Below are 24,016 nucleotides of genomic sequence, written 5' to 3'. Positions count from 1 at the left end.
CTTGCATGGCCTGATGGCCAGTCTTGGTCTGGAATGATCTCAAATCCTGTTTGCCATGAGTGGAACAGCAAATCATGACGACAGCCTCTTTGTGCTCATACTAACCTAGGTATAAATTCCACTTCCACCCTAGTCTCTGAGAGTTGATGCCCCCTCTGACCTTCAGCTTCCTCACCTGCTATGTCACGGGCTGTTGAAGGAATGAGTTTGATGACCCATTTGCAGTGTCTGGCAACAGAGGTAACCTTTAAGTAATCATATCATGTCTGCAGCTCATGATCTTCTCTTCCGTTTACCTGATCTCATGAATCTGGATGAGCATTTACCACAAATTTATCAACCTAGCAAGAACTGCTCTCTTTTGGCAGGATTTTACCAAACACGTTCCCTTTGGTGCTCGCATATTGGTCAGTTCCTCTAAATTAATTAATAGGCTGGCTGTGAGTGTCCCGGGTGGGAATTTGCATGGATTTCCATTGGCCTTTCCAAGTCAGGAGTGGAGCTCTCCTGAGACACAGCAGTGTCTAGCGGCCACTAATGTGGAGTTGGGTTGAATTATCCTTCGTTGTAGGCTAACACTTGCCCGGGATCAGGATGGTTAAAACTGGGAAAGGAATTCTTGTTTCCTCTGGGTGCAGTGGGAGGAGTCCGGGATCTGGAGGCCTGATTTGTTTAAACTTAACGCAGAGAGAGAGAGACATAAGTTCAAGTCCAGGCTCAGAGTTTGGGGGCAGGTAGAAACATGTTTGCTCCTCTTTGCATGACAGTGAGAGGCAAGGACAGAGCTGGTGCCACAGGTGCCCAGCCTCTCCTTCCTTCTTTCCCTCCCCTCACCATTTCTCCACATCCTGGCTCCCCTCCTCCACAGGCAAACTGGTAAGAGTGATAAATGGGAGGCTTATGAGCATTTGTGAACAGCTAAGTGTCTTCTCTTGACTTGTTAATTGCAACCAAGTAGGGCAAATAGCCAAAAAGGACCGGTGTGCAGAAGGCATTTTTCTGGATACTATTATTTCACTGAAGTAATACTTCTCTTTTCTGGAGGCACGGCTGTTGTTTGTTCTGGCTCTCTCGGCACCCGTGCTCAGACGAAGCATCCTTGTGTTGCTTCTGAATGCAGGAGGCAGTGGTCTGGTAGGTGTCATTTGGGTGATCAAAATTAGAACATTGCGGGAGGGGGAAGATTTCAGCGGCTAAATGTGCCAACAGGACAGCTCTCATCTCCTTCCAGCAAACACGGAATTCCTTCTTTCTCATTGCCGGCGTGGTCCTCCACTGCAGCAGCAAGCATGTAGATGCCATGCCATAACTCTTCTTGCATCGAGACTCACTAGTTTGGCTGAACAGCTCAAAGGCTGGAGCCATGACTTATCTATTTCTGCTGTCCCAGGCCTGGCGCAGAGTATGTCAGAGAGGAGACGAGCTCAATAAACGCTGAAAAATTCCACCAAAGATTCAGTAACCCCATGTTTTCCTGATCTGTCTGTTGGAAATCACGGATGACAAATAACATGGCAAGAGTGTCCCTGCTCCTACCTTCCATTGCCAGGGAAGACATCACTAATTAACTACTGAAGAATGCGACTCAGAATCCTTCCTAACACAGCACTCCAGACAGCCACTGACCGCCTTCAGAGTGGGTGTATGAACTTAAAACTTATCTTTCATTTTTGAATGTGTAGACCGTGGCTGCTTCTGCCCTTGGCCACGGAATTTCCCAACCAAACTATGTGCCCCTCTGATCTAACATACATGTTGCTATTCCTTCCGTAGAACCAACTGTTGGTCTAAATCAATGAATTCCTCTGGGGGCCACACAAACCCAAATTTAAAAATTCACAGTCTGATGAATTTCCTCATTTCCTCTTCCATCAATTCAGAGAATCATTAAAAGGTCATGTACTGAAGTGTTCCTGGGGCCCCATTATGTGTGGGCTCTCTGATAGGTAGACACAAGGAAGGCAAAGGCACAGAGTGGCCATCGAGAGTATCTGTGTCTAGTGAGAGGGAGGGCAGGAGCATGCGCAATAGATCTGGGCTCCCCTGGGGGAGAGACAGCTTTAAGCAAGGGAAATGGAGCTTCTCCTGGTTCCTCCAAGCCAGAGTCTTAAAATTTTTGTGCCGTGGGCACCTTTAGCAATCTGATGAAGCTTGCGGACCCCTTCTCATAATACGTTTTTAAATACGTAAAATAAATACACAGGATGACAATGGAAGACAATTATATAAATAATTATCAAAATAGTAGAAAAACTGATGTGGTAGTACATGTGTTCTTTATTAACTCATCCATAACAAGGTCTAGTGTTAAATCTAATAAGAACATTAATTTCAAATTAGTAGAGAGCGGGGCCACTTTTTGATTTATCTGCACCCACTCCAACGTGATCTGCAAATATCTGTGACTTTGACTTTTAATAGTCACGGGAACAGCTAACACTGTCCTGGCTTGCCTACACTCCCAGCGGAAGAAAGCACAAAATCAAGATGTGTTTTTCTTATCTAGGTTCCCGTCCTGCCCCCCGGATTCTGTCCACAGTCCTCTGATAAGGACCCTGGCACCAGGGAAAGTTACAGGATTTTTTTTTTTTTACAGAGAAGGGAGATTTTAAGGCAGGAAATCTTGAGCTTTATTTGAGGCTGATTTTTCTCTTTACAACTTACACTCACACGTCACCATGGGACTTATCTGGCAGGACACTAATTGCTTATTTGTATGAATATATTTCCTATTTTTAAAAACACCACTATAAACAAATGTTACTTAAGAAAAACATTCTTCGAAGCCACTACTCTTGTCACCCAGGGAGACCAGGTGGTTTCGTTATCTGCTCTAACACCAGCTGCCGTGAGGGCCGGAGCTGCGTCTGGGCGTCTGGTGGAGGTTGAAGCTGTTATTCCCTGCCCAGCAGCCACAGCAGATGGCCATGCTGTACTCAGAATGGACACAGCTCCGCAGGCGGGGTCCCGTCCTGCCAGAGCAGAGAACTCCAAGGCCAAGGCATAAACATCTGGCTGGTTTTCCACCCCCACAACAAAAGAAGCTGTCAGCGAAGCCTTGGCTGTCCCCCTCTGCCAGTCAACGGTAGGGACATTAGGCACGTTGAGTGCTTTCTGATGGTGTTAACCCTTTTCTGTCTCTTTAACAGGAAATTTGCTGTGTGCCGGGTTCTAGAAACCCCTCTAAAGTTCTTCACGCCTAGCGAGCCCTCGGAAGAGAGGAACTAAGGTTTGGTTAGAAGCTCCATTTTCCATCCTCAGGTTTCTTTGTGGAGGGACTGGAGCTGGGGTACACTCTGGGCTCTTCCCCAGTGTCCTGTGTCCATTCAGAGGAATGGGCGCCTTTTCCTCCCTTGTGCAAAGGTGGCTTATAGGCTAGGGGCTGCCCTGCCACTTCTTCCTGCCCCCACTCCACCCAGGGGAAGGGATGGAGGCATCGGACTGTGAGTTGGCATGTCCCCAGCTAGGTCTCTCCCAGTCATCCTGTCTCACTCTCTCTTTCTCCCCCTCTCTGCCTCTCCTCTTTCTCTCTGCCCCAGGCTCTGCCCCTCCTGTCAGGCTGCACAAAGGATTCCTGGGGTGGGTGTCACCCAGGTGGTGTGGCTTGTGGTTGTGCCACTCTGCCCAGGACTGGGTGGGACCACGTCTCCAATTAGAGTGTGAAGTATTAGCAAATTTCTTTGGCCACAGACTCACGGCCCTCTCCATCAATCAGCTTCATGGGTAACCAAGCCTACGGTTTGGTCTCCAGTTGTCCTTTGTCTTATTCCTTAGGGGGTTCTAGTTTGGGAGGGGATGAAAGGGCGCTCTTCATGAACTCTTAGCACCCCAACACTACAGCATTTACATGAATGAATCGATGCCTCACCTTATACCCTTTGCTTCACTGATGAGGATGTGGTCATTCTCATCAACATATATGGAGCACCTACAATGTACAGAGCTCCACAGGATGCCAAGAACCACCCTCCCTGGGGAGCCTCTGTAAGGCTGGGTTTATGAAACCAAAGCAGAACCAATAGGCTCTACCGTGCCCTTGATGAGAACTAAGGAAGCCACTCCAGAAGGTGGCGCTGGCATTGTCTCTGTACTGTGGCTGTCCCACGCAGGTAGGACACACACTCCCTCACATATGTTAGATAATCTAACAGGAAGAAGAGGTTAGAATGGAGAAGTGTCAATTCTTCCTGAATCCAGAAATCCAGAGCCCAAGGAGACAGAAAACTAGAATTAGGGCCCAGGGAGTCTTATATGGAGACAAGAAAATCTGCAAAACAATTCAGGAGACACAGGAGAGACTATCTAAAGGAATTTAATTTTGGTTCCTACTTTTGAGGTCCATAAATAGAGATGCCGTTCATTGAATTTCAACAGTCATTTCTACAGCTGTTCTCTGCAAAGGTCAAAATAAAATTCATTTCCCAAAGCTGTCTTAAAAACGCAGAGACACACCACAATATGTCTATTATGCTGCCTGCTGGAATTGGCAACAGGAAAAGCGAGCAGCTGGTCAGCGTGCGCTCAGACGAGGGGAGCCACTGCCACGGCCGCGTCGCTTCAAGAAATGAGAATGCTTATCGTTTCAAGTGGGGAGGTTTTGACAAGATTTACCTCAATTCGCCCTAAAAACATTCTTTTCTGACATTTGGAATGCGTTGCCTGTGATTTTAGCAATATTGGTGGAGGCCATGATGCCTGATATGACTCCCACCGTTTCGTCAACCAATAAACCGGCTCACGTAGAAACCAGTCTCTCCACTCAAAGGTGACAGTCCTGTTGTCCTCCATCCATCATGGTGTGGTGTCCTAACCTTGAATCCCCTGTCCTCAGGGCCGTGATACAACTGCTTTTTAAAATGATGAACAGAATTGTATTTTTATTACAAAAATAAATACATGGTCACTGCACCCAAACCAGCAAATACCAGTAACAGCAATAGCCGATCTATACCTGTTACTCTTCTAAAAATGTGCTTATTAATTCATTTAATCTTCACAACAAGCCTCTGAGGGAGGCACCATTATGAGCCCACTTTACAGATGAAGAAACCAAGGTACAGTTCCAACCACAAGGGGTTTATTGGTTTGTTCTCTATATCATGCAACTTCCATACGATGGAGTGTTCTAGAAGCATTAAAAATGATGTGGGAGAAGAATATTTAATGACATGGAAATCGTAACTATGGCTCCCAGTGGTTCAAGCTACTGTGGTTCCCAGTATTGCAGAGGTGGTAAGGGGTGGAGCTGAAATCTGAACTCAAGCACTTGGATCAGAAGACTGTCATTTTAGACACGGCACTACAAGAAAATTAAGATCACTTGTAGTCCTAGGATGACTCTCCTAACACATTTGCACAAATCCTTTCACATCATGGACAACGATGACGTGTGTTACAGACTGAATGTTTCTGTTCCTCTAAAAGGCGTATAGTGAAGACCTACCCCTGAATGGGATGGTATTAGGAGGTGGGGCCTTTGGGAGGCACTTAGATTTAGATAAGGACTTGAGGGTGGGACCTTATGATGGCATCAGTGTCCTTATAAAAAGAGGATGAGCTCAGAGCTTCCTCTCGCTGCCACAGGAAGACACAGCAAGAAGGTGGTCATCTGGGGCCTTCACCAAGAACTGAGTCGGCCAGTACCTTGATCTTGGACTTCCACCCTCTGGAAGTACGAGAAATAAATTTCTGTTGTTTATGCCATCCAATCTATGGTATTTTGTTCTAGCAGCCCAAAGGGAATAAGACGGTGTACATATATAAAGAAAACAAAACCATAGCTTGTGCAGTATTTTGCAAACCACTTGTTAACATACTACGAACAACTTCCCATGTCATTAACTGTTCTTTCCCTACGCCATTTCACATGATTTAACGGAATCCCAGTGTAGGAATATACCATAATTTATCAAACAAATCCCCAATGGTTGGAGACTTAGTTTGGTTCTTTAAACAAAGATTCAACAAAAACCCCCATTGCTGGATGCTTACACACATATTTGATTATATAGAATTGCTGGGTCAGAGAATACAAAGGAAATTTTTAAAAAACCATTGGATTCTTATTGCCAAAATATCCAACAAACAAATTGGCTTGATTTGTATTTCCACACTAGGGCCAGAGAGAGTCTTTTCTCCATAGCCTTTTCACACCGAGCTATAGGAGCCCCCTGGGCTCAGCAACCTGGAACAAGGCCACCTGACTGGTACCATGGCAGGCATCGAGGCCCATGGCCTGGTTAGAACAAAAATTGCCTCAAACCTTTGCTGTGCTTGGTTATCTTGTGTTGAAAAGAAGTTTCAAAGTCTATCTCCTCTGTGAGGTTGCCATCCAAATAAATATCAAGAAGGTTGGTTCATATAGTGGGAGGGAAAACATGCCTGGGCTTAGGAGATGGGCTGATAAAGGTTCACATCTCAGTGACCTCAGGGGTCTCCATCTCCAACCAGGAGTCCTTTCCCCACCTCGTTAGTTGTTATCAAGATGCAATTAAAAGTAAAGTATTTAGGACAGTGATTGACACATCGTGACCCAGTATGTGCTCCAAAATGTCATTTCAGTTTCTTTAGCGTCATAGCCCTACTCTCAAGTTCAGTAGGACAGAAAAGGGCATTGAGAGGTCTGAGACACCTTCCGGAAGTAACCCAAGTCTGGTCCAGGATGTCTGTTTTTGTCTCCTGGTGATTCTAGAAAAATCTGTTTTCCTTTAGACACTCCTTCAGATCCTGGAGAGACAGGATGAGAGCCCCATCCTCTGATTCCCCCTTTCCTAGCCACGCGGGTGTGAACAATTCCGTCTGGGTTCCACACTCTGCTCACGGAAGAGCTCCCTCACCTGGAAAGTCTTCCCTCCCTCCTCGGGGTCCTCTCGCACCCTATCCTTCCTGCCATCAGGGGTCTGACATGACAAAAAGTATTCATTTCAAAGTGGTTTCATCCAGTACTTACTCTATGTCTACACAGCATTTTCTGTTTTACTATTTCTAGATTGAACTTGCTGCTTTAATTACGGTAACCAAATTTTGGGGTTAGAATTAATTACCAAGTATCTGAGGTTATCTGTTTCTTAATCACGGGGGAAACAGATGGTTCTGCTGAAAGAATGAAACCAGACCTGTTATTCATGACCTCTTCCACTCCCTATGATCCAACTTCAAGGTGATGATTAGTAAATGTGATTGAATATTTTGAGAGTGGACCTCAGATAGAGACACGTGTAAACATGCAACAATCAATAGATGAAACTGCTACTAATTGATCATTTTGACCAAAGATTTAATAGATCAGGGCTGGACAATGACGGCCTGTGGGCCAAATCCAGATGCTGTCTGTTTTTGATGGCTCATGAGCTAAAAATGCTTTGTACATTTTTCAATGGTTATGTTTTAAATAGTTACATAAGTGCCTATAACATTCTCAATTTTGCCTCTTTTTCTACCAGCATTCTCTCAGATCAGAGTGGTTCCTACACAGAATCGACGAAAACCTAAAATATTTACTATCTGACCCTTCGAGAAAAAGTTTGCTGATGTCTAATCTAATAGATGATCCTATAATATAAAGTCCTTTCACTATCGAATGTGACATCACAGTGCCGTATATCCAATAAAGCTGATTGTCCCTTTAGAACACCAAGTAATATTATCAGTGAACTTTTATCCTCTGGAAAAGTACAGCAAACGAAATACTCCCTTAAAACAAAACTGAAAGAATGTGGATCCCATGCATTTTGAGATGTCATCATGCCTTAAAATGGTTTACTGCCAGCTTGCCCTGATCTAAGGGTTCCAGCTTCTGGTCACCTTCCCTTGAAATGCTTTGCAGAGGAAGCATCCGCCAGCTGTTGGAAGAATCCAGGTCCGGGCTGGAAGCTGAGCATATTAAAGTTAAGTATGAAAAATAGCTACTTTCCAAAGACTCCCAACTAGCTTTTTCCTCCTTAAATGATGGCTGTTCTCAATACGTTAGGAGCAAAGCTTTTGCCTATTTTCTCCATCAGTCTGAAGCCAGAACTGAACTAGATCTTCTTTCTAAATTGGAGGTTCTCTCTCCGAGCGGGACTATTAACAGGGATGGGATGGAGAATGATGTTACGTAAATTCAATAGCTGGAAAGTCTGTCAAGGAAGACACCTGCCTTAACGTGCTACTGAAAGTTCTTGGCTAATAAAGGGAAATAAGCTACTCTCTAAAGGAAGTTTTTCCAAAAAAGAAAAACTTCTTCAGCTTTTTAGGGTACTTCACATAAGATGGAGAGATTTGAAATGACAGAAAAACAGAGGCGCTCTTGATTCATCATTACCCTTCATTTTACGTTATTTTTACTGTATAAAAACAAAAAGAGAAAGAAAGAAAGAAAAAGCTTAGAGAGCTAAACACTTGTCAAATCCGAAAAAATGAATCACTCTTAATGACAAAGTGCTCTCGATTCAACACGTGCCAAGTAGCCACTGATTGTCTAATACTTAAGATGTCTAAGAACAAAGGATACAAAATAGGCTGTTGTTTTAAACAATCTATTGAACAAGCCCAGGAACTTAGATTCCAGTGGTAGCTCCCCGTCTCTCCCCCGGATCAGGCTAGAAATCTCTGGGAAGCAGCTCCACTCACCAAGCATTCTCAAGGCTGCCTCCACAATGCCTCTGCTTTGCCACTGACCATCCCTTCTTTAGCTTATCCCTGCTTTCTCCCCAAGTCACAGCTCTGGGAACACTGTGCTTAGCAGAGCTGTGTATAATGTTTAAATATGGTTGATGGGCTTACATTTACAGTAGGATATATCCATAATCCTTAGGATGACATTCCAAACCCTTTGCAATCTTGTACCAGCTCCCTGCTCTTCTCTGGTATCTCTCTACAGGACACCCTCAACTCCCTGGTCTCTCTTCAAGTAACATATGAACCTGCCATGACTTTGCCCATGCTGTTCCTCTCCCCGTGATGCTCTTCCCTCAACTTCTTCCTCTCAGGTTTCCGTTCATCCTTCAAGGCTTAGTTCAAACAGCACATCTTTGTGTCTGTTTGCTGTTGACATGTCTGCTTTCCTTCCTTACCGGGCAGCTCCATCTTTGCATCCCTGATGTCCAGCACGGTGTCATGGGTTCAGCAGATACTGGTAGGTGCTCAATACATGAGTCAACATTTGTCCCTGAATTTTGGCAGCTAGATTACCTCGGTGATTCACTGAACCTTCAAAGCCTGCCTAATGCCCTGCTGTGTGGGCAGGATGTAAACATACTTCTTGCTGGAGAGCGAAATCCCATCTTCGTGCTCCTTCTTCAGTCTCATTGTCCATCATGAGAACAACTGGTATCAACTAATATTTATAGGGTGCCTATGGATAAGTTAAGCACCATGCTACGTGCTTGACACGTCTTCATTCATCTTCCTGGTGGAGCTATGAGACAGGGACTATGATTATCCTCATGATGGCAGATGAAGAAACTGAGGCTTACAGGGGTAGAGTGACCTGCCCGAGTTCTCACAGCTGATGAGAGGGAGAGGCAGACTGTGAATCCATTGAGTCTAGAGTCAGTACCCGTGCCCCTGGCCCACGCCCCTCAGACCAGGGTTCAGTTAAGTTGAGGTCATGTAGGCAACTAGACACAGCCCTAGCTTTCATGGGTTGAGAGGCCAACCTTGGAGGTATGGGGGACATGGTTGGGGTCACCAGTAGACTTCTGAGACTCCTTAAGCTCTCCTCCTAGAATTGATCCCAAGTGGAGAAGTGAAGGAGGCCGCAAGGTAAGACCCTGCCCTCCCTGTCTCTAACGCCTTTGCCATCAGCAAGAGGCCTGCCTGATTGATTGCAACTGAATTTCAGACCCCAGGGCTGAGCATCGTGCCTTCTGAATGTCTCATTCTATTTTATTTGCTGACACAACAGAGCAAGTGCGATTCGCATAGGTGGTTCACCATCTGTGTTTCATTTGCAAGGATGATGCATTATTAAAAAAAATAAGACAATTTATTTACATCTATGTTTTCCCCCCTCTGTTTTCTCAGCAGCAAGTGATACCAAAAAAAAAAAGATGGAGGAAATTATACCAACAAAAATATTTATGAGTAAATAACTCACAGAAATGGAAAGATGCTACTAACTAAATAATTCTGGTCCCACCTACCAAAACAAAGAAAGAATATTCCCGACAGCATGATTGAACTGTGTGTAATTACTGCCAATGTTTTAAACATGATGATAATGAGAAAAGTATTAGCATTAGATCAGAGCAGCCTCAAAATAATTATTTTCCTGAGAGTGTGACGATTACGTCTCACTTTTATTCAAGGCATGGGGAAAACGCTATTCCTTTTTAGGATGATGATTTTTTTTCAGGCAGTTTGACTTGATATCATCATTTTCACAGATTTCTTTAGTATGTGACAATATTTTAACTGGGATCATCTTGACCAAACACACCGTTCTCTTTTGACTCGCAGGTACACATCCAATTTCATTGACGATTTTGCGTTGGAGCTCCCCCCAGCATTCTCCAGTTTCCTTCTCTGACATACCCAAGGACTCCTTAATCTCTCAGAGCAAATAAATGCACATAAATCTAAAAATAAGTCCTTATGTAACACTTACCATGGAGAGAAGGAAGGAAATTCTCTCATTTGCCTCATTTGGCCTAAAAATTGGGGGCATTATAAAGTTTCAGAAGATCTTTTACCAGCTGAAAACAGAAAATAAATTACATTCACAGTCCTAACATCTTTTATTGTATGTACATTTTTATGGGCAGGCTATCACTTTCCTTAGATAATACATAATAAGCTCAAACTTCAGCTCAAAAATCAGCTCAGACTCCTTAAAAAGACTAATGATACTCTCACAGTGCAAGTGTTAAGATCACATCTTAAGGGCCTCTTTTGGAAACTGTTTCCATTTGCAGTAAAAGGAAAAAAAGAAAACCAAACTCCCTAAACTGACCATTAGCTACAGTGAGTAGTTGCAAATTGTGGCTATGTTCAGAAAAGTTGGCAGATTCCAGCTGATGAATTTCAGTCTAGTGGCCAAATGATCAACTAAATAAACCATTGATCAAATGGTAGGGACCTTTATCTGATTTTATTTTGTAGTGCAGCCAGACATGGCTTAAAAACAGACAGAACTGTCAGAATGAGGGGCTGAGTATGGTTATGGAAAAGAATAAAACAGTGCCCCAAATGGACCCATTTCGTTTAGTAGGATATACGGCTCTTATTTTCTCTAAACGTTTCCCTAAACATTTAAACAAGACACCCAGACCCTCATGCCCATCCTATTCACCAAGAGATTTCTTAGTGCCTAGTCTAGCTCCTGACACAAGGTTGGCATAAGATGAATACATTAGACGACGGGATGATTACACAAGGGCAAGACTGAGAGCTCAACTAAAAGATAATCCTTTCCTCTGTTTATATACCCCTGCTAGGATGTGGATCTTGCAGTAAGTTCTGAGATCATCTGTGAGCTATTTAGTCCTAAATACAAACTGAAGGAACATAGGTCTTCCATCCATCCGTTCATTCAGCCAGCCTTGCATGCATGCATCCATCTATCCATTCAACAAATCTTTACTGAGTACTTATGTCCCCAGCACTATGTTCGGCAATGGGAATACAGAGATGGGACAAGGATCCAAGATCTCTTTCTTCAGGAAATGTGTGTTCTGGTATGGTTTCAGAGAAGTAAACAGACGAGCTTGTAACGGAAAACGCACCGTGTTTCCAGTGAAACTTGAGGACTAGTAACACCAAGCTTACGACAAGGGAAGGGCAATAAATGGTCCTTCCAGCTGCTCTCATGACTCAGCTGTGAATCTGGGGAACTGCAGTAAAACCCAGCCCAGCATGAGCAAAAGGGAAGAGGTATGATTCACAGAACAAAGGGAAGTGGGCCTGTGCAATCTGGGGAGACTCTCTGTCCGTCTGTGACACGTGGGTAGAAACAATATGTAAAGCTCTCAGCAGGAGATGATGGGGGACTGGAGCCTGGGTTATCAGCAGCCATAGGAAGTATGAAAAATAGTGATGATTGTACAATGCTTTGCTATTTGAAAAAGGAAAGGACACTGTGTACATCTCGAAAAGGTGACATAGTTGGTGGTGCAGATGTCATTATCATAGTCATTACTGATGAGGAAATGGGTTCAGAGAGGTTAAATGATTTGCCCAAGTTCACACAGCTGGCCAGGTGAGGAATTGACACTCCCAGGCAGCATCTTACAGAGCAAATTGCACATCAAAGGTATTCAATAAATGTTTTTTAATAACTATAGTCTCAAGGTTGGAAAAGACATTAAGGACATAACCTTTTGGGTTAACTGAATCCCTTCTGTGACATCCTATCAAGGGCAGTTATGCTTGAATACATTCCACAATGGGGAACTCACTACCACTCTTGTAATTTACTACTACAACTGATAATGATAATGATGATAGCTTCTGTTTATTTAGAATAGACAATATGCTTTACGTATTTTGACACACCTGATCCTCACCAACAACCCACTTGAAGTAGGTGCTGTAATTCCCATTTTATAGATGAATAACTAAGGTATACAAATAACTCACTGTGATGGGTTGAACTGTGTTCCCCCCAAAAGATATTTTGAAGTCCTAACCCCCAGCACCTGTGAATGTGACCTTATTCGGAAATAAGGTCTTTGCAGATGTGATCAAGTAAAGATGAGGTCATTAGGGTGGGTCCTAATCTGATAGGACTGGTGTCTTATAAGAAGGCACGGACATGCACAGAGGAAAGACAATGTGAAGACACACAGTCAGAAGAAGGACATGTGAAGATGGAGGCAGAGGTTGGAGTGAAGTGTCTATAAGGTAAGCAATGCCAAGGATTGCTGGCATCCACCAGAATCTAGAAGAGGCAAGGAAGGATCCTCCTCTAGAGCCTTCAGAGGGAGCCTGGTCCTACTGACACCTTGATTTCAGACTCCTGACTTCCAGAGCTGTGAGGGAATAAATTTCCATTGTTTTCAGCCACCTGCTTTGTGGTACTTTGTCACAGCAGCCCTGGGAAATGACTACACTCACCCAGGTCAGAAACCAAATAAATGACGGGGCCAGGATTCTGACCCCAATCCCATCTCCTAAGTCCACTGAAACATGGTCTCCAAAGGTGGGGCTTCTCCAACTCACTGCACATTTGAATCACCTGGGTTTTGTTTTCTTTTTAAACTACTGATGCCTGTGTCCCTACCACCTGAGACCCTGATTTTATGGATCCAGGTCTCAGCCCGAGCACCAGGATTTCCAAAGCCCCTCAGCAAAGTGTAAGAACCACTGTCCTACTTGATGCCACTTCTCACCACTTGGGGACCTAGCAGAACAAATCCACTCCCTCTTTCCAAAAGCCAGTCCTCCCTAAACATGACAACAGTCCTCGTGTTCCCTCTGAGCCCCTCTTTTCCAGGCTGCACATCTTTAGGGGGTCCACTGTCCAAAGCAGGAGCTCAGCCAACCATGCTGCCCCAGAGGACTCATGAATCACAGTGACTATAAATGCACCAGTTCTGGGGGCGGCCACAGTATAGGTTAGCCTTGGACATAGTGGGAACCAGGAACTGACCTATTGTCACTTCCACTGTCCATCTCATTTCCAACCATAGTCCTGGTTTCTCCCCAAGGTCATGGCTCAGTGGAGAAGGAACTTCTTAGGGAGAACTCTCTCACAAACCACCCACTGGATGGCATCTTCTGGGCAATGTCGGCCGGTTGAATGGGCCATGTCAGCTGCTGATCATGGTTGGGAGGGAAAGAAGGGAGTCAGTTATGAGTTCTCAGAAGATGGAGAAAGTGGGTGAGCTGCCATCTAGCATTTTTACATTGCCCAGAGTGGGTGAGAGACGGGTGGTCTCGCTCCCAGCTCTGTGTGTGCATGCTGGGTCCAGAGGCTGCACCACCCCAAACACACCAGGAAATGAAAGGAGATTGCCCCACCAAACAGTGGCTTGTGCACACAGAGGTATCATACATTTCATGCTGCCTGCCTCTCCTACACATCCTTCCTTTCATCGTCAACAGTCAATTTTTTGAGCACTTCTCATGTGCTAAGGACTGGAAATACAACAGGGATCCACCTGGACACAATCCCTTTCCTCTTTGGAGAGTGGAGAGGAGCAGATCAAATGGGTACACCTCCCACAGTTGGCCCCACTTGAGACATCCTGGGGAGTGAGGGTGGCAAGAAGAAAGGGCAACAACAAAATGGCAACATATTAAAGATCGTTTATGGGCGTCCTTGACTGTCCTCATTGACAAGCTGCATTACAAAGTAAATATGTGAAAGGCAGGGAAGTGGAATAGGTAGGTTCAAAGAAAACAGTGCTTGCCACCTCCCCTGAAGCCCTATGTTATCTCTCTCTTAGGTAAACACCCCCGCCGGGGTCCTCTTTGGGAAAGTACCCATGAAAGGAAAGGTACTAAATGGAAAAGCAAAATGAAAAATGTTCATCTGATCATAGTTGAGCTCATGTCAACCAGCGGGTTTCCGGAGCCTCCACTCCCAACAAAGTGGGGGCCAGCGGGGGCAAACTGTTTGTACGGTCTCAGCAGCCCCTGCCCTAGAACGGGACCTCAACTGATTTATTTACACTCAGAATATTCAGTGCTCAAACACACGTGAGATACTGTGAGTGAACACGGGGTAACTCAACTTAATATTGGTTTGAATCATATCCAAGTTTGTAGGGTCCCAATGGAATATTTTCTTAAAAGTGAATGGTGTGTAAATCTGTTTTAAGTGTTCTGCCCAGATGGTCAAGAAGTAGACTTTTAAAACTACACCTAAGACAAGATGCCTCCTCAGAAGGTCTCCAGAAAGAATGACAAAGAATTCCACATCCTGCTGCAGGATCCCGTCACATTCACGTGACTTGTAGGAAAGGCGCAGGGAGGTGAGAACATTACAAACGGGAAAACACCGATTGGGGGGTGCTGTGCAGGCTCTGTCCCTTTAAAGATGAGGAACGTGGAGTCATGTCTTCCCAGGTCAGGAAACTTGCCGAAGAGAAGCTTCCCTCTGCATCAGCCAACAGACAAGCCTTGCCTAAACCCAGGGGCACTTCTTCAGGTCCCACCGATGTTGCTGGGTCAGCACTGAACTCTGGAAACCCTCCCAGGGGAGTGACACTTTTCATTCGTTTTCATTGATTTTCCAATTTCGGTTAAGTTGTGTTTATCTGTCTTTTTTTTTTGGAGCTGTTGATGTTTTGTGGCTAGAAATGCTTAATTCAACTCCCATAATTATATACTTACTGCAACTTAAGAAAAATCCAAATGAAAAGATCATGAGCTTGAAACATATTTGTCCTCAAAATAAACCTTAAGAGCTGAATAATCCAGTATATTATCACATTGGTTTATAAATAGAGACTTAGAAAGCATTTTCTATCAGTAAAAAGAGAAGCTGAGATAGAGAAATTACTGCACTTAATCTTTCCCTTGTATGAAGAATTTGCGAGGACCTTTGGGACAAATAGAAGTTATAGGAAAGCTGGTGTGTGTGTGTGTGTGTGTGTGTGTGTGCATGCATGAGGGGTGGGGAATAAACAGAGAGTTGGAAAGACATGACTTTCCTCCAGAGAAGATAATATGGAAGCCAGACAGTCATAAAAAGGGGAGGGCTGGAAAGAGGATGGGAGACAAAATGAAGGAAATGGACTGATATGTTCTTTTTTTCCCTGCTTTCCTATTTTTAACCAGAAACAACTACATTTTCCAAGTGGCAACCTCAGTTTCAGAGCAAATTCCATCCTCTCCACCTTCCATTAATTTCCAATTTCTAGCTACTGTGGACCGCCCACCAAGTGTAGAATGTTAGTGTCATTTCCAACTCGTTCTTGCCTATACGCCAAAAACACATAATTAGGATTTTGAGGAGTGCTCAAACTGTGCTAGGCAGTGGGGATACAAACATGCATATGATCACAGTCTCTGTTCTTGAGAAATTTGTAGCGGAGGCTGGTGCTGCCCAACAGAACTTTCTGTGATGATGGCCATATTCTACACCTGTGGTGGCCAAACAGGGGCCACTAACCACTAACGACACGTGGCTACCTAGCACTTGAAATGTGGCTCGTCTGACCAAGAAACTGATTTTTACATTTTAATTTCAATCAATGTAAACTAAAATTTGAATAACTACATGTGACCAGTGGTTACTACGTTGGACACTACAGGTCTAGACCAAGAAGAAGGGGAGACATTTTTTTTTTTGAGGCCACATTGGTTTATAACGTTGTGTAAATTTCAGGTGTACATCATTATATTTCAGCTTCTGTATAGACTGCATTGTGTTCACCACCAAAAGTCGTTTCCATCGGTCACCATACACATGTGCCCCTTTACCCCCTTTGCCCTCCCCGCGTGCCCTTGGGATATTCTCTAAAGAGACAAATGGCATCTTAAAGGGGCGAATGGCAAGTGCCATGTGATGGCTACAGGTAAGTGCAGTCAGAGTTTGGAGGAAGAACAAGACCACGGAAAACGCAGGTGGAGGAAGATGGCTTCTCAGAGGGGGTGGATCTAACCCAGAATCTTGTGAGAAGCTGCGGCGTAGAAAGCAGAAAGGAGAGGAGAAGGCATTTCTGACCCAGGGATTTGTTTAACTGAAAACACTGCAGGGAAGATGCACAGAGCCCACTGGGGAAACCCAGCAGTTACCAGGGCAGATGGTCCTTGCAGAAGGTCCAGGGTGACTGCAGGGGGAAACACCTGTGGGATGATGTCACGTCAAGAACAAGGAATTCCAAGCTGGGAGCAGATATGGGGTGGGCAGAGGAGGTGATGGAGTGACAGGAATCCCCACGTCGGTTTAGTATGCTGTGTTTGAAGGGCCAAGAGGCTCTCCTACTGATGGTAGCCTGTGGTGAGCTACAGGGTGGACCCAGAACTCAGGGGAAAGGTCAGGGCCAGGGGACCCGCGTAGGAAGCGACTTAAGTGGGGCAGCTAAATGGGACATTTAGGTGCCCCACCTAAATGGGACAGCTGCCACCAGCTCCATCTGACTGTCACATCCAATGTGACCAACTGTCCACATGTGGAAATTGGGCCCATTTCAAGAATTTCTGATTTTCAGAAGTTCTGAAAGTTGGAATTTTTTAAAAAGGAATATGAAATCTAAGTCTTTTGACATGGCAACTCAAGTGAAAACTTTAAAACATCCTAGGCAAAACCAAAGAGCAAGAGTGTGGACCGACTGGGGTCCAGGGGTCACCAGCTTGTGACATCTGACCTAGAAGATGCATGAGGTTTCACAGAGACGGCCTAGTGGGAGAAGAGCGGAGGCTGGAGGAAGAGAGAGTTTTCGGGGGAAAGCAGTGGTGCGCGCAGGAGAGGGTTTGAGAAAGAAAAGAAATAGGTGGGAGCCACCTGAGTCTGTGATGTGATCTTGCACAAAGCCATACGCTTCCCCACCCCTGTCCCTGCGCTTCCTTCATCCCTCCCCATCCCTCCCTGCAGGAAGGTAAGGAGAGGTAGTCTGCGGAATCACTGGGGCCTCAAGAATAAGTGGTCAGTGAAGAAACAGAGGCATCGGGTTGAATGAATACAAACGATTCTAACGGATATGACGTTTCATAGTGGGTGGTTTTTGGGTTCACATAATACCCCATTTCCCTTAATAGATATTCCCTACCCAGTCATGTGTAAATATCTCATTTCCGCCTCTACCGTATAAAGCGCCTTGACTGAAGCCCCCCCTCTTTCCTCGTGGGACAGCCGCATTCGGTTCTCCTGAAAAAGAAGATGAGTGCCTTTCAGCTCACCTCCCGGTCCAGCAGTGCAGGTGACACGACGGTGACAATGTCTCCTTTCTCAGGATCGATGTAGAACATGTTGGGAGACGGCTTGTCAGGAGTCTGCTGACGGATATTATACCGCAGGAGGGCATTATCTGTGGCTGGATCATCCGCGTCAAAGGCTGTCATCCGCATCACCGTGGTCCCTGCGGAGGCAGGACAGAAGGGCGGGAGATGGTCACGCGGGTGACAGTGACAGGCAGAACCTTCCCCGAAATCCAGGCAATAGCAATGGAGTGGTGTGGCAATCAAATTAAAAACGCAAAGCATTTCCCGAGTTCTGTTATATCTTAGCTTTTCTCCCTGCTGCCCCCATCATGTTAAAAGACCTGATATAAAGAAATCTTTGCTGTTCAGCAGATTGACAGCTTAATCTTTCCTTCTGCTTATATGCTGTTCCTTTTCACGGGGTTTCATTCCATTGTGGATGAGGCTCCTTAACAACGGCCTTCATTTTGAAAGCTCTTATTGAATGCCTACTACGTGGGGGGCCCTGGGCCAGGTGTTGGGGAAATAGAGGTACAAAAAAGGCACATTCTCTGGTGTCCCGCAGAGATGGGTAGGAGAGAGGGCATATAAAAAGGTTAGACTAACAAAGCATGTCAGTGCATTAAGAGACTGTTATGGCTACCGAGAGAACAACCTCATCTCACCTGGGGTTCGGGAAAGGTCCCTGGTACCGACACCTATGGAGTGAGTAGGTGTAAGCAAGATGAAAGACGGGGACCTCAACGGGAAAAGGTATTCTACTTAAAGGGAGCAGGAGGCAATGCTAACTGAGCCCCCTCTGTCTTAGGCACTTGCGGTATAAAGACGATATAAAGACAAGGGATGACATGTGGACTCCTTGATTATGTCAGGGGTTGATAAGGGTGTTAGATAACATGTCTTGCTCAGACACAGCTGATAGGAAGGGGAATTGGTGTAGCCACTTTTGAGGATAACTGAGCACCAACTAGTAAAAAAAAAAAAATGCATTCACCCTCTTGGTATCTGCCCACGGGAAACACACATGCATGTCAACAAGGGGTTTTTGCAAGGATATTCATGGGCTGGATTATCCATCATGATGAAAAATTTGGAAACAACTTAACCATCCTACAATAGAGGAATTGATAAAATGATGGTCTCCCTATGCTATAAAATATTTTGCAGCAGTTTAAAACAGACAGGGGAACTTGAAAACGCAAAGGCATAAAGATCCATGCATCCCTATGTTCACTGCAGCACTATACACAATAGCCGAGACTTGGAAGCAACCTAGGTGCCAAGCAAGGGACACGAATGGATAAAGAAGATGTGCTATATATACACAATGGAGTACTACTCAGCCATAAGAGATGATGAAATCCAGCCATTTGTGACAACATGGATGGTCCTTGAGGGTATTATGCTGAGTGAAATTAGTCAGAGGGAGAAAGACAAATACTGTATGATCTCACTCATAAGTAGAAGATAAAAACAACGACAAACAAACACATAGCAACAGAGATTGGATTGGTGGTTACCACAGGGAAAGCGGGGAGGGCAAAAGGGGTGATTAGGCTCACATGTGAGGGGATGGACTATAATTAGTTTTTGGGTGGTGAACATGGTGTAATCTACACAGAATTAGAAATATATTACGATGGACATCCGACAGCTATATAATGTTATAACCCAATGTTACCGCAACTAAAAAAATAAAAAATAAGTAAATAAATAAAACAGGGTGTAGGTCTGATGTGCTGTGACATGGAAGACTCCAAAACAGAGTATTAAGTGAAACATCAGGTTGAAGAATGCCACCCACAGTATGATATCATTTTTGTGAACTTGCTTGCCTATAGAAAATTCCACAATACTTTAAACATCTATTTTGCAGGTACAGTTTATGTCCATGAATGCATCAAAGGTCAACGGAGGTGAACTTCCACTGCGATGGCGGCTAACGCCCAGAAAGGAGAGAGGAGACAGGGATTAGGGGTGGTGACAAGGGAAGATGTTGGCCCAATCTGTAATGTTTTGATCATTTTTACAGGGAGAATGTATTGCTTTTGCAATTAAAATTTAATCTAAAAAGAGCATAATTATAAGTACTGACGGAAGCCTGGTCAGAGCAGAATCAGGCACGTCTGCCTGCTGGTTTTGACAATTGTGAGCCACCTCATTTGGCTCAGGGTGACCTGCCCAAGCACAACTTTTCTTAGCAGTTTGCTCTTCCATGAATATAGAGCCCCAACCTCCGATTCTGAACCCTTCTGGACCCACAAAGTGTGAGCTACCTGGTGAGAGATGAAAGCAGTAGACCAATAGTTCCCGGTGGGAATATTCATATATAGAAAATACTGAAGCTTAAGAGAAACAGAATTCATCAGCTCAGCTACCATCCCTGTATTCCTTTTCCTTATGCAACAGTGCTTCTCAACCGTCAAAGCTGGTTTATTCTCCCCCACCACTGGAATAAGATTATCAGCCACCAGGTCTGACTGATCAGGCAAAGAAGGGGATCTGACCACCCTCAGGTTGGATCGATTTGTTAAATATTCTCAGTTAATTTCACCAATGCTGCCATTACGCCAGCTGCATCTACCTTGTTTCTTTGCCGGTCTTTGTTTCTTTGTGAAACTGTCGCCAGGCAAGCCACAGGGTCCACTGCTAGAATAGACAATTCTTGGCACGTGCAGCCCCCTTGCCTTTGGAAGATATCAGCAAACAATTTGGCGTCTGTTTCCCACCGAGCCACACTATGGAATCAGGGTTCTTTCTCAACCCTGTGGTCCAGGCAGCCGTTCCCAGTCCCTCAGAGTTAGCTCAAGGGTGACACATATTTGCCTTTCTGGTCTAGGAAAAAAGGCCTTTTGGGGATCGCTGCCAGAAATCAGAGGCAGCTTTCAGGCCCACATCTCACCCAGGGACGTGCTAAGTAAGCTCGGTGTGGCCAAAGGCATTCACGGAGGCCTCAATCTCATCAATTCCACACCAAACAGTTCCCGGCAAGGTAGGCATGACCCAGCGCCCTGCACTTTGTTGGTGTCTAATGAACGCTTGATTGATGGAATCAGTGCCCTATTTAATCTGCCTTTAATTGAAGTCATAGATGAAGAAGCAAAAGAAAGTATAAAGATGAAGTCATCATGGTTTGCAGCTGTCGTGGCTTGCATTAAAATGATTAGAGGAAGGAAGAAAAGAGCTCTCAGGTTAACCAAATTTTAGTTTTCACCGGGAAATTCATTGATGATGTCTTTTTTGGTTATTTTCACAGATTTGATAATATACTAAAATGTTATCCTGGAATATTCTCAAGGTTGCACAGAAAGTGCTTCTTATTTTAATGAATTGTTAGGGAGTCAGCGAACTTGGTCTTAAGCTCTGCCTTCCTCTTAACCAAGATGTGAGTACACAGCTGGACTGACTTCTGAGGCCCACCTCTATGGAGAGCGAATAGGGCCTAAGTCGCGTTGACGGGTTTGCAGCATTGAGGAAAATGGCTTTGGGGTAACATGTCTAGGTTCAGATCTTTAGTAACTATGTGAATTTGAGCAAGTTATTCAACCTCTCTGAGCCTCAGTCTCCCCCCTTGAAACATGAGGATATTGGTAACTCTTTTCTCTGGGTCTTTGTAAGGAATTTATGGGACAATACATTAAAGAACTTGGCACAGTGCCTGGGGCGTTAGTGCTCTGAGGAGGATGCCCTTTATTATCAACTCTGCCCTGGGTTCTGAGCCCATCATGGCTGTGCAGGCAACGGCCTCAGATAAAAGAGCTTGGAAGTAAGTTGTCCATAGAGGCTGGTACCTGGTACAGCAGGATGAGTCCTGGTGCCCATTGTCTCTGGGTTTCCCTGCCTTACCCTCTGCCTTCTAGTTGCCCCGGTCTTAGTTTGTCGATTTCAGTTTCCACTGTGGAGATCATAACTCTATACCAACAGCCCCCCTCCCCCCCCCACACACACACTTTCTGTAGCCTACCCTGCTTCTCCATACAGCACTCTAGTCTCTCCCTAGGATCAAGGTTCCATCCTGAGCCCCAGTCCACGTAGTGGACCCAACACCCTGCTCTGTCAGCCCCTCTCCTAGATCATGATTTTCATACCTCCAGGTTCTGCAGTGGCTGGATAAACCTCCTAAACCAGTATTTCCTAATTGTATGCAAGGAACTCTGGTTCCGTGGGCTCAGCAGAGAAACGAATCCAGGGGACATGCAGCAGCCTCAGTTAAGCAGGCTTCCGTCCTGGAGGAATCTCAGTGTCCTGAACAAGCAAACACGTGCAGTAAATCTCCAAGAGAGAGTAGAATGGGCAGCGTTTCCCAAACTGCTCTGTTAACGGAACCTCTTCATTTAAAGACTATCTTTACGTGATGGGCCACGTGGTCCTAACGGTGAGCTCTTGGAGGGTACAGACAGTGTTCCGTTCATCTTTGTAAGCTCAGAATCTGACCCGCAGTAGGTCCTCCATCAGTGTCCTTTGAGTAGAATTGCATTCTTCCATCACTGTAGCTTTGCCTTATTCCACACTGACCAGAAGCCACGGGCGACCCATCTACTGAGAAGAGGGACAATGTTGCCTGGACATTTTTCACAACAGGCATGCTTCTCCACCACTCTTTTTACTGCTCTGAGTTCTTTCTGCCCCTTGGAGGCCCTTGTTGGAAGTGGATTCAGCCGTCATACACCGATTTCAAGGTCAGGGCTGATGTTCAGTAGGCAGGCACCGGGACAGCTGTATCAGTGCCTGTGGGTGGCACCAGCCCCTCACCCCTTGCCCAAGCCCACATCCTAGACTCTAAGAAGAGGGGCTTGTTTGTTTCCGTCAGCCCAGCAGCTTCCCCGTCAGTGCTTATCTCGTACCTATGTGTGCTTCCCGATGGCAGAGAAATGATAATTATGTGATAGACATGCGTGGGGTCCTCCACATAGTATATTTCTGTCCTCTTCCGCATCACAATATTCTCCTGAGTGTCAAAATAAATGCTAATCACCCTGTCACTCCCAGAGCCAGATGAACTAGCAGCAGCCCCCCAAAGCAAAATAAAAGAATCACAGGCTGCCCGTTGAAAGTCTCAAGTCCTGTGTCATTTTCTACTGAGGAGGGACATGGCCACCAAAGTGACAGGCTGATGAACCATCTTGATTGTTTTGTCTTGCTCAGACAGCCCTTCCTCTTGACTGGATTTCTCTGAGGAAAGAAAAGGGCCTCCTGGTGTTATGACCCTGAAAGCTGTCGGTGTTTGAAGTTTGCATCCCTGTGACTTCAAGCAGAGTCACACCCCTGAGAAGCCGACCGCAGATCTGAAGGTGAGGGGCTTTCAGCCTCCGTGAAAGGCCAGCCAGCCTCAGGAGTGGGGGCTCCAAAGACGCTCGCTCTGTGTCACAGGTAACGGATTTATTCTCTTCTTGAAATCTCGACTTCATCCCAACACATTTCCTTCACATGATCAAAAGCGTCAGACTCCTTTTTTTTTAAAAACCATATTCCCGTGAGCGAATAATGTATCGAGACATGGTTGTTCGTCTATATTTAGCACTGGATTTCTGATAGCACGGCTGCAGCAACTGTATTTTTCCAAGGAGATGTGTAACACAAAAACCAAAGTGAGCAGAGATGGCAGACATCACCAATTGTGGGCCTTGGATGTGAGAAAATGGCACCTTGTCTTACAGCATCAAACTCCTGAGAGAAGGTGGTGCATTCTAACGCCACCCAAACACCAATCTCTGTGACGGAATTATTACCAGAGATGTGCCTCCAGGGTTGCTAAAAAGAGAATGTGACTGTGGGTACTGCGTTGCATAACTTACTCCTTGTGTGGTGATGCCCCACGTCAGATAAAAGCCCTTAGACTATTGGCATCTCAACTTGTTCAGTCAGGTGAGAGGGACATAGAAGCTGGCGAGACCTTAGAGTCTAGCATCCTGGGGTATGTCTGCTTGGACTGATGTTGATTTGAAACTAAATTTCTCTTGAGGACCCTTCAGGTTGAAGGGGGTCTGGGCATCCTGATTCCAAATGCCCAACCAGAGAGTTCTAGAGGTTTGCCTGGAACTGAGGGGATTCCTGGAAAGCCCTGGGCAAACCAGACTGAGTCTGTCACCCTACAGCCCAAGTTTGCTTTCAGATGTGGACACATCTCAAGGCCGTGACCGTCAGTGTGCAGACGCGAGAGCTGGTGTGAACGTAACTTGAGTGGCCTGGGACACAGGCCACAGCCACTCAGTCAACTCACCACCAG

At 45.2% G+C, this 24,016-nt stretch overlaps 1 protein-coding gene across 1 annotated transcript in view; it reads right to left on the bottom strand.

The window, feature by feature from the left end:
- CDH13 (cadherin 13) overlaps positions 1 to 24,016 on the bottom strand; it is a 990,441-nt gene that overhangs the window by 220,954 nt on the left and 745,471 nt on the right. The window contains exon 7 of the mRNA XM_014842967.3: positions 17,770 to 17,948. Within this exon, the coding sequence (XP_014698453.1) occupies positions 17,770 to 17,948 (179 nt within the window). The remainder of the gene's footprint in view (positions 1 to 17,769; positions 17,949 to 24,016) is intronic.

Source organism: Equus asinus, chromosome 28 (genome assembly GCF_041296235.1).
Source record: "Equus asinus isolate D_3611 breed Donkey chromosome 28, EquAss-T2T_v2, whole genome shotgun sequence".
NCBI lineage: Eukaryota > Metazoa > Chordata > Mammalia > Perissodactyla > Equidae > Equus > Equus asinus.
Note: the sequence above shows the minus strand (reverse complement) of the source record. Positions and strands in the feature narration are given on the sequence as shown.